Source organism: Anas platyrhynchos, chromosome 9, assembly GCF_047663525.1.
Source record: "Anas platyrhynchos isolate ZD024472 breed Pekin duck chromosome 9, IASCAAS_PekinDuck_T2T, whole genome shotgun sequence".
Lineage (NCBI taxonomy): Eukaryota > Metazoa > Chordata > Aves > Anseriformes > Anatidae > Anas > Anas platyrhynchos.
The window spans coordinates 26,374,305-26,385,636 of NC_092595.1; the positions used below are offsets into that span (position 1 = coordinate 26,374,305).

General features: G+C 45.0%; 2 protein-coding genes across 2 annotated transcripts; both read right to left on the reverse strand.

Annotated features, from left to right (window-relative positions):
- Window positions 1-2,117: 2,117 nt before the first annotated feature.
- Window positions 2,118-6,035, reverse strand: LOC101798009 (nuclear cap-binding protein subunit 2). Its single transcript, XM_027468666.3, has 4 exons — window positions 5,878-6,035; window positions 5,501-5,682; window positions 4,596-4,734; window positions 2,118-3,965 (listed from the first exon to the last, which is right to left on the reverse strand). Exons 1-4 carry the CDS (start codon window positions 5,956-5,958, stop codon window positions 3,894-3,896), a joined length of 474 nt encoding a protein of 157 aa, XP_027324467.2. The 5' UTR covers window positions 5,959-6,035; the 3' UTR covers window positions 2,118-3,893.
- A 554-nt stretch (window positions 6,036-6,589) lies between these two features.
- Window positions 6,590-11,332, reverse strand: PIGZ (phosphatidylinositol glycan anchor biosynthesis class Z). The gene is made up of 2 exons (XM_027468448.3): window positions 11,169-11,332; window positions 6,590-10,643 (listed from the first exon to the last, which is right to left on the reverse strand). The coding sequence occupies exons 1-2, from the start codon at window positions 11,284-11,286 to the stop codon at window positions 9,082-9,084; spliced, it is 1,680 nt and encodes a 559-aa protein (XP_027324249.2). The 5' UTR covers window positions 11,287-11,332; the 3' UTR covers window positions 6,590-9,081.

An 11,332-nucleotide genomic window follows, 5' to 3' on the forward strand; every position in this document is an offset into this window, starting at 1 on the left:
GAGAGCTGCCAGGCAGAGAAGGACCTGGGAGTGATGGTGGACAGTCGGCTGAATATGAGCCAGCAGTGTGCTCAGGTGGCCAAGAAGGCCAACAGCATCCTGGCTTGTATCAGAAACACTGTGACCAGCAGGGCTAGGGAGGTGATCGTCCCCCTGTACTCGGCTCTGGTGAGGCCGCACCTCGAGTACTGTGTTCAGTTTTGGGCCCCTCGCTACAAGAAGGACATCGAGGTGCTTGAGCGGGTCCAAAGAAGGGCGACGAAGCTGGTGAGGGGCCTGGAGAACAAGTTCTACGAGGAGCGGCTGAAGGAGCTGGGCTTGTTCAGCCTGGAGAAGAGGAGGCTCAGGGGCGACCTTATTGCTCTCTACAGATACCTTAAAGGAGGCTGTAGTGAGGTGGGGGTTGGCCTGTTCTCCCACGTGCCTGGTGACAGGACGAGGGGGAACGGGCTAAAGTTGCGCCAGGGGAGTTTTAGGTTAGATGTTAGGAAGAACTTCTTTACTGAATGGGTTGTTAGGAACTGGAACAGGCTGCCCAGGGAGGTGGTGGAGTCACCATCCCTGGAAGTCTTCAAAAGACGTTTAGATGTAGAGCTTAGGGATATGGTTTAGTGGGGACTGTTAGGTTAGAGGTTGGACTCGATGATCTTGAGGTCTCTTCCAACCTAGAAATTCTGTGATTCTATGATTCTGTGAACCTAATCACAATGAATTTGCATGTTAGAAAACTAACCAAGCCCCGCACTTAAGTTTTACAACTTCAGTTATACAACACTAGCTTCAGCAGAGCCATGCCTGATTTGTATTGGGGTATGCAAAAATCAAACCAGGTTCAAGAGTTTTCCTCTATATTCTCTTTTGAGATACTAAGACTTTAAATGGTATGTCCATGTGCTCTTAAATCCCATTGTTCAATACCTCTCCAAATAGAAAACCTCACATTAAAACTTTTTACTTCCATATTAAAAGAATCTGAAAGCCTTATACTACTAATAAAAAGCAATATAAAATCATTTTAACTCATTATAACCTTCCCCCACCATCTCATTAGAAACAGGTCAGGAATAAATCAAGTCACTTCCAAACACCTGGCTTCCCATTGACCAGGCAAAACAAGAGAGAATCAGGATCCCCTAATGAAGACAAGCTTTAGCGTTTCTTATAAGGACTGCAGTCAAATGTCAGAAGTTCTAAGCCCTTTCTAAATGTTATTTAGTACAACGTAGACAGATATGTAACAGAGCTGCTGCTGCAAACAGAACACACAGAGCACAGCCCCTTCAAGCATGCTGTCTAGTCACAGCAGAATAGTACTGTTACTGTACTCAGTAAGACAGCCAGAAGTATAGAGAGGATGTTTTTATTAGACACCACTGAACTCCTGAAGGATATTGCTTGATCTAAACAAATTTGATTAAAACAAGAATTTGTCTTTCTTATGGTATCACATACATTGGTCTCTTTGTAGAGACTTACTCATGGTTCTTTCATTTGTTAAGCTCTACAGTTTTTGAGATTATTTTTACATTTTTTTTTGTTTTTGTTTCGTTGTGGGTTTTTTTGGTTACAATTTTTGAGATTATTGTTACAATAATAACAGATGTGAACGTTTTTTGTTTTTTTTGTTGTTGTTTTTTAAGACTTACCTCACGTTGCTTGCCACCACATCGAACATTGACCATTAAACACAGCACCACCTAAAACTGAACAGGTGCATATCAGCCCTTGCCTACTGGTATGCTTTATTCTATTAAGCTTATATATCTCAAAAGCAGATCCTCTCAGGAAGGTAACATTGCTCGTTTGCATTCTGCAGTGCTTGGTGAATCACTGCAGAGTAAGGTTCATTTTCTTTTTTTTTCTTTTTTTTTTTATTTTATTTTTCACATACATTTCAATACTATTAACTCATTTCTGTTCTGTAACCCAAAAAATACCAGAATGAAGAGCATTAAGCAAACATCTTCATTTAAGAACAGAACGAGACTTAAAAACCCAGTCAAAGGGAAGGAATATTCCCTCTCCATCTTAAAAGATAGTAGAACGATGGTTGTGGGCAAGAGTCTGGATATAGCTCATTTCTTTCACTCACTCCATTTTAAGAAATAACAATCCACTTTAGTGTTGCAGCTTTATTTGAAAGTGACTTAAGAGTTTTGTTAACACCAATTTTTATACAAAATTGATACAGTGAAAAACAAACTTCAGAGGTTTCCTAGAGCAGATTACAGGCTGTAAACTCATCATCAAATGCAATATATAGAAAAAAAATAAAAAAAAATCTGTTCAGTCACGTTTACAGACCTGCATCAAGTAATTCTGAAAATCTGGTTTTACTCTTTGCCATCTAGTTTTGCTACTGCGCAAAAAGCACCCACCCAAAGCTTCACTTATTAAGAAAGGAGTCTTACTACCATTCTACCTCACTGCATTTCCAATTTACAGTCACAGTTTTGACAAACTGTAAAATAGAAATACATTAATATTTCCAACAATACGTTAAATTAGTAACGGTCTAATTTTACATACCTGATATTTTAAAGGAGTTTAAGAAGTTATGGACAACAAGACACTCGGACAAAACGTTATGTATTGCAGTTTCCAAAGAACTCAGAAGTCCATTAACAACAAAACAAAAAAATCCCAAACCCTGTAACAGTTTCTTTCAAACCCTACCATTTCAGCAGTTCAATTTCACACCTGCTGGGATCTATTTTTTTTTTCTATGTCTATAGTACAATATCCCATCACATGTACTGGCAGTGTTAGTAAGATCCAGAAAATTAAAAAAAAAAAAAAAAAAAAAATAGAGTCCTGCAATTCTTTTACCAGTCTTACCACATGCTTGGAATAATGTAAGGCTCCTCACAAAATTAATCATTTTTTGTTTGTTTGTTTAACTTTTATTCTTACCTTTATATGCAATTGGCTTTCTCAAATAGAAAACCTATTTTGAGGACAAACTTTCTCATTATACATACAGTTTCCCAAACACCCCATTTTGACCAGGACAGGGAGGGAGCAGGGATGGGGTAAACTGTAAAAGCTTGGTTCCATGTCACCCTTGTAGTCACAGGAAAGATACTGTTCCTCAAATAGTAGGCTGCAGAGAGCTACCAGACAAGAGCAAATAGTACTACTCCAACTACGAAAATAACTGGTAGTGTAATTCTTGCGCTTGCTATTCCCTGTATCCCATAAAGCAAAATGGTTCTGAATCATGCCATGTCACGCAATCACATTATTCTTTGTAGAAGACTGAAAGGGTCTGTTTTCTCCTACCTGTTAGGCTTTATTATTATTGGGCTCAATCTGAATTGCTTTGTTGTGGCCCTTCAAGTACATGTGCTAACTCCACAAAGGAACAGCATCAGTGTAAAAGGCTACTAATCAGTAACTCCAGAAAATCTGCAACTTTAAGTTATTTCCTGGAAATTGGAACTTCACTTCCTGTTCATGTTCTGCCTTTTCCTCTCATCTCTGAAACACACATAAATCCTCCTTTATGACCCCTCTCTACCCTGTGATACTAATGTAAACAAAATCCAGTGATAGAATAATCAAGTTTTTGCCAGGGAAAAAGAAAAGCACCATACTGTTAAACCTTTGTTTCTTCTGAAAGAGTTACAGCAACTTCCAAAGACCAAAGTCTCATGCATAATATTGCTCAAAACCTTGCTCCCAGGTCCTTTGTATTAATGTACTCTGCAATGTTTTGAATCCTGGTATTAAAATGGAAGAGATACTGAACATTCCATGCGGTTACAGGAACACTGAATATACCTGTGAAATTCTATTTATGTTAAATCTGTGTGCAACAGACCTACTTTGTGCCTCGTGACATTTACAATGCAGATTTAGTTCTCCTGCGAGGCTGATGAGTCATTTACTGTTCATTGGCATTGAACGGTTTTGCCATAGCCACCTCTTCCAGCATCATAGTCTTGTCGATATTCATCTCGGACCTTACAAAGGAGAAAAAAAAAAAAAAGTCTGTGAAAGATATAAAGAAAACTATTTTCTCAAGAACTATTGCACCATAAGACTATCTATTTCTCAAGAACTATTATACCATCAGACTACATAGTCAAACTAGAGACCACTGTATCTAAGTGTCCACAAGAAGTTGACAAGACAAAAGAGAATGCAAAGTGTGTCATGAAGAAGCCCACAATACCACATACACAAATTTCCTTTTTAAAGGAATTGGGCATTATTAATCAAGACAGCTAAAGTGAAGGTGGCTAGTCTCATTTTTTCAGCAATAAAAGCATCTGCTACCTGCTCAACTTTAGGTAAGCTAAGTGCCATCCTTTGTGTTCTTGACAGTCTCACATTTTCTGAGCTTCATTACCCGAGACAGCCAACAAGTTTCTAAAAGTACTTTCAGTGAAATAAATACATGAAAAATGTTACATGTTCTTAGTGGATATCATCATCACAGATAAAATGTCTTCAGAATTAATGCATATTACTATCTTTAACAACAAGCCTGAAGTTGCTGTTTCTTAAGTTGTTCTGAGTGCGTTAATTCAAATAGCAATTATTCAGCAAAGTCACCAGTCCTTTAAAAACTGGACTGTACAACAACCTACCTGGCCCCCCGATCTTCCACGACCATACTGTCTACCCTCCTTAAAACCTGCATCCCAGTCTGTCCTTATGATCCTATCATCAAGTCTGGTTCCATTAATGTACCGCATTGCATTTTCAGCATCTCCTCTTGCATAGTATCTTATAAATAAGTTAAAGGAAAAAAAAAACAGGCTTCTAATTTCTGCATGTGGAAAGAACAAATATATCCCATGAGCTGCAAAACCAAGTATTTGTTTGAATCAGGTTCCTGCTCAGTTATTTTTAAAGGTGCCTGCCATTACGAAGCTACAGGGGCTAAGAAAACTAACATTAAATCAGAGTAATGTGCAGGAATGTACATGTCAGAAGTACATACATTGGGTCAAGTTGTGGAGCCACACTCTCCCTCAGAAGCACCAAGGTATGTTACCAAACAAAGAAAGAGAAGCGCCACAAGTGTTCCTGTCACGTCCAACCACCATCACCTCAGCATAACAGAGTGATCCTCGGCAACACTATGGGCCAAAGCCAATGCATCAATCATGCAATGTACCAACAAAAACCCTCAGACACGTACTCACACTTACAGGAACCCACCCTCCCTTGGGCACCAAGGGCAGGTTCGTCCTGCAGAGCTGGACTGGCTGCAGGAGCCAGGGCTGAAGCACCAGGCTGAAAGCGGCCTAAGGGCCCTTGCCTTCCACCCACTATGCTGCCCAGAATCATAGACAGGGTTGGAAAGAACCTCAAAGCCCATCTAACTCCAATACCCTGCCATGGACAGGGATACCACCCACTAGATCAGGCTGGCAAGGCCCCATCCAGCCTGGCCTTGAGCACCTCCAGGGATGGGGCACCCACATGAGGGCACCTCAATCACTTTGTGTACAGCAGCTCCCCCACAGGGCCCCCAGCACAAGGATACTCCACGAAGCAGAACCCGCAAGCGGTTTTCTTCACTTTGTCCAGCCCCATGATGATCTTCTTGATGTCGCCACTCTTGCCAAACAGCTCATGGATCTGTTCTTCGGTGGTGTAGAAGGACAGGTTCCCCACGTACAGTGTGCAGCTCTTCCGCAGCAGCCGCTCCTGGTCATAACGGGTTCCCTGCGGGACGGTCGCCAAGTCAGCCCATCTCCTAGGTACGGCCGCCACGTCGGCCCATCTCCCGACCACCCCCGTCACTCGGCCTCCAGGTCAACCCGTAAGCCAGCCACCCAACCGCCAAGTCACGCCGCCACGCCGTCGCCCGGCCGCCAGGAGACCCCGCGCCCCGGCCCCGCTCCCGCTCCTGCCGCCCACCCGGAAGTGCTGGTCGCGGTACTGGCTGAGGTCCACGTAGGAGTCACTACGCAAGATGCTGAGGCTGCCCCCCGAGCACATGCTGCCAGCGGCGGGGCGCGTACCGGCTCTCGCGAGATCCGCGCCCGCCGGGGCGGGGACGAAGGCGAGGGGGCGGGGACTCTCGCGAGAGCGCTCGGTGCCGGGGCGGGCGCGGCGGGAGCATGGTGTTGCGGCGGCTGTTGCTGGCGTTGCTGAGCGACCCGCGGCTCGTGCAGAAGCTCTCCGAGGCGCCGCCCATCCGCGCCGCTGCCCGCCTCACCGCTAGCGCTCTCAGCCGCGGCCAGCTGGGCGCCCGGCGCGCCGCGCGGGAGCTGGGCCCCGGCCTGGCCCGCCTGAGGGATGCCTTCCTGCGGCCGCCCGGCGGATGGCCAGGGGCGCCTGGCAGCGGGAGGGGCCGCGGCGGCCGGCCCGGGGCCGAGCCCTGAACGGCGGCACGAGGAGGAGGTTGAGGTGGAGGTGGAGGAGGAGGAGGAGGAGGAGGAGGAGGAGGAGGAGGAGGGCCGCCGGCGGGACAGAGGAGGAGAAGGAGGAGGAGGAGAGGACCGCCACCGCCGGACAGGAGGAGCGTGACGAGGCGAAGCTGCTGCCATGGACTTCAGCGCCGGCCCGCACTCTCCACAGGACTCGGCAACACGCAGAGGACGGACTCAGCGTTAAACATCAACCAAGATACTGTCAGCATTGCCACTTTAAGTGCTTGATTAAGAAACTTGAAATAAAGCCATATTTCGCACCGGAATTCCGTTAACAATTCCTGTCTGTACAACAGTAATGTTCTACATTTGTATGGCAACTAAAATACAAAAAGCTCCGAGAGTGCTTGATGATGAGGATGGTGGTGATGGATAGGATAATGCCCTGCTTTACAGGTGGGTGCAGGAGTTTGGTAGCTTTCCGAAAAGCACACCTTAAGACAATGGTAGCAAAAAGGGTTTAGGGGAAAAAAAAAAAAAAAAAAGCCAAATACTGCTATCCTAACTATAAATAGAGAAAAATAAATGAGAAAAATAAATTCTCTTACGTAACACACAGGGCTGCTTTACTCTCATCGCTGTTTCTAACACTGTCCATGAGACTAAAATTGCCATCCCATACTGTGTTTTACTATGTACAGCTGCCTAGATGCTTAGTTAACTTGGGAGGGAGGTTTCCAGTCTTGCTCCAGGTGAAAGAACCTTGCAAACCAGATGAGATGCACAGTTTCCTGCACTGCTGGTAAAATTAAACTTCCTGCCAACAAAGACTTAGGAGTGCAAGGATGGAAAACCTGAATCTGTAGTATAAGTGATAAAAGTAGCAGGTGAGACAAAAGCAGTGTAATGTCATTCTGAATTAGTGTTTGTAGCCCAGAGTCTCTTCTGGCTCCATCTCAGGTTACCTGTGTAGCAGTGGAAGTGTCAGGTTATGGAATTGGTGCTTCATCAACTCTGAACAGTTTCAAGATCTACCCTGCTTATACAGCCAGAGATTGTAAATTTCAAAATAATTTTCAACTTTTAAAGAAAGCTGTTTAAAAACAGCTCAAAACAGTAAATGGGATGTGGAATACAAGCTGTGGCACAATACTGTTGTCCCAGTGTAAAAGAGCAAAGAGGAATTGAACTTGGAAAATACAGCTGGTAAGTGTCATGATGCTTTTGTAACTTCACTACTGGATGAGACATCAGTACAAACACACATGCAACCCCTACCTCACCAAAAAACACACACCTTCATTATGCAGGCCTGTCAGTAATGAGGGATAAAGGATCTTACAGTGAACACGTAGGGGAGGCTTTTAACACAATACGCTTTATGAGAGAGATGTTCCTTAAAAATCTAGACTGAATATTTAATTTGGAAGATAAGAGGCAAATCCTTCATGTGGATTTTTCTTAGCCTCCCTTTAGACTCTGGTATCAACCATTCTTGTCTCTGTTGAAAAACTGGCAAATAAGGTCTTATGTAAAGTTGTATGGATGAAGAACTGCAAAAAGCTTTACTGCCATTATAAGCAGAAAGAATTAGTGTCAGATTCAGTTCATAGAGAGGGGTGTTACAAATGTACTGAACTAGTACCTCCCTCCAGGTCAGGATGTTTCTGCATTTGAAGTTCTAAATGTTCTGAAATAAAATGTTTAGTCATGCTGCAGTATCCTACTTTAAAATGAAACTGGTCTCAACTAGGGCACCAGGGCTGTGATCCATCATTCCGATTAAGCTGGGAGCTGATCCTGAAAGGTGAGGGGGCATAGTGAATGTGACTCCTCCCTGGTAACCTGCACGCACCCTGGCAACAGAACTGGTGCCCCTCTAACCTTGCCATCAACCAGTTCAGAGATCTGTCTGGTCAAATACATAAAAGGAATTGGGCCCCTCCAAGGTGCCAGTTTTCTGTCTGCACAGCTCCTTGAATCAAGCATTGCCGGGCACAGAGCCACCTGAGAGCAATGAAAGCTGTGACACTCACCTGGAATGCAAAAAGGACCTGCCCCATTTCAGGAGCTAAGCAGCAGATAGGCTTAGTCACATCAACCAGTGACCTCGCATTGATGTATGTAATATTTGTGCAGAATTTCTACAGGAGTGAAACTGGCAAAAACAATGCTTGGATTTTAGGATTTAGCATAATTGCCTATACTGAAGTATCTTCCGAGTTCTAAATCAGATTCTGTTAGATCAATACTAGGGATTTTTCAAGACAGAACCACCTAAGAGCATCTCAGACAATAATAGCATGATGCTAATGCCTATATTGTGACTGCAGTCTGGTCTAATGAGTGAGGAGGTTCTGTCTAGTCCAGTAACCTCTCTCCGGCAGCAGCAGTGTTAATGTCTGTTATCAGTAACACAGTCCACAAGCCCTCTATTCAAGTCTGTAAGAACTTTTAAAGTATATCTCATGTGAAAAGAGCTAAGCTTGAATCACAGTTTTTGTGGACTCTAAGTTCACCCTCTCTCATCAGGAAAATTACACAAGTTCTTAAGAAACACCACAGGGACTGAATGACTTGCATCTAGCAAGAGCTGGCTATCCTGAGGAGTGTACAAACATGAAGAAAGGGAATGAAGAGAATCAGGGAGCTCATGGACACTGCCCATACTGAGCATGGGACTGTGACAAGGGGGGTCTGACAGCACAGAGTCAAAGTGCAGTGAAAAGCTATCACATTGTTCTAACATCTAAGGGCTCTGATGATCTCTGCCTAGCTGAAGGATGTATAGACCTAGCTGACTTCTCCAATTTTCACTGAAGAGGAAGGATATTTGTGGTGGGTCTTCCATTGATAAGTGTGGAAAGATCAAAGTCTCGTTCTTGAGCAAGACACCACACTTTGTAATTGTGGCTCTGACTGTTCCAGGGATTATAACAAAAAAATGGCAGTCATTGCAGGTAAAATTCTTTGCTTGCTGCCCTACTGTTTGGCAGAGGGTTTCTTCTTCAGATCCAGCCATATCGATTACTTCTATATTTGTGTCCCTTTTTTTGATATTAAGCAGAGACCTCGGAGGCATGTAGGTGTGAGCAAAGAGTAGAGTATAGTGTCTTGTATGGTTTGAGGACCCTGGAGAATGCATGAGATGTTCCAGGTGAAACAAACATGGTATCAGTCCCCCCTGGTGTAGCCACCCAAACACCAAAGCCCCAAGGACATTGAAAATAATAATGACAGGTTTCCACTTCATAGCTCTGTTCTGTGATGTGTTGAACAGGACTAATGGCAAGATGAGAGGAATGAGAAAACGAGGTTCTTGGTGACTGAACAGGGAGAGGAATGCCAAAGGAACAAAATAAAACAGCAGTAATTTTGGATTGCCCTCAGAATGCACAAATACCCTAGGTGACCCACGGTAGTATGATTTGACCCGCATTAATTGATAGATGTATTTCTTTAGCATTTTAAAACCGGCACCAATGGCCAGAATATGTAAGATCCCAAAGAGCATTATTCCATTGACTGTAAAATGTGTAACTCGTGGGTGACTTCCATGCTGCGCAAGATTATGAGGATTGAGATTATAGCTGAGAAAATTTAAAGGAGTTACTACCATTTTGTGATTCAATTGAGCTATTACATCAAATAGGCTGCTCTTTTTAATGCTGTAAAAGTTGTCTAAGCCCACGGAGGTAAAATATAAGGTGTCAGCTGTTATGAAAACAACGGCAGTAAAACATGCACAGGTGATTAGCTTCAATAAGGGGTTTATGATAGTTTTAATGCTCTTTTGGGAGTCAACATTTAAACCTGCCCAGTAAAGCAGGGGCATTAGCGCAAATGCCAAAAAGGTTGGCCTATTGAAAAACCCAGCAGTTGTTACAATACCTATGAGAGGGCTGCTTGTAGGCTTTAGTGAGCTGCTGTCAGATTTGTTGGAGGAAACCAATACCAAGAGAAGAGCAAAGAGAAGTCCTTCAAGCGTGTTGGTAAATGTTCTTGTGTAAAATACCAGAGTGACATACGATCCAGCCAGAAGTACCAGCGCTTTCCATGGATCTGCTTCCCAGGATGGAGCTAATTGATACACGCTATAGTCAAGTACAAAAGAAAAGATTGTAAAGAGAAGACGAGGTGATACAAGAAGGGTGTAGCTGTTGATGCAACTTGAACATATGTCCAGCTGCTGCAAAGACTTGACCACCCAGTAGGTAACTCCAGAAGTCATTAGTGGGAAAACAACTGTTCTGCAAGGAGAGCTGGAATGGAACTCCCAAGGGTAATAGACCTGTAGGTTTAAAATATCTCCTACAAAGGAAGAAAGAACAAAAAAACAAACATACATATTACATTTTACTCAGTAATTCGGCAATAGGGATACAGCTTAGTGTAAAAGGCATCATGATGCAGTGCAGTCCCTAAATCTTTGGGACTACTGTCAACCATGATTTTTTTAGGATCACACCATTAATTTTAACCAAGTTTCAGAGACGGAACCACATCTCTTAGGGCAGCACGGCTCTGGCCAATACTTACTTGGCAGTAGCTGCCACAAAAACCAGAACACCAGGGGCGGCCGCCGGGCTCCCCGCTGCCTGCAGGGACGGCGTAGCAGAGGGCACCCGAAGCAGGGCCGGCAGCTCCCCGCCTCACCTGCCGCCTTTGTGTCCCCTGGCCCGGGACCACGCCCGGGACCACCACCGCCCACGAGCGGCGGCGGCGGGGCCCCCTCACGTCCCGCGGCTGCCCCGCCCCCCGCGCCCCCCCCCCCTTCCCCCGGGGCCGCCGCCCTCCCCCCCCGGGTCGCCGCCCTCCCCCCCCGGGTCGCCTTACCTGCCATGACTTCGGGTGACTGGAAGAACTCGTCGGGATGCAAGTAGCCGGCCTGTGGCAGCAGGCACCAGCCCGCCCGCAGCGCCGCCAGCACCGCCCACAGCCGCCACGCCGCCATCTCGGGACCGGTCCGGCCCGGCCCGACGGGGGCTCCGCCGCGCCAC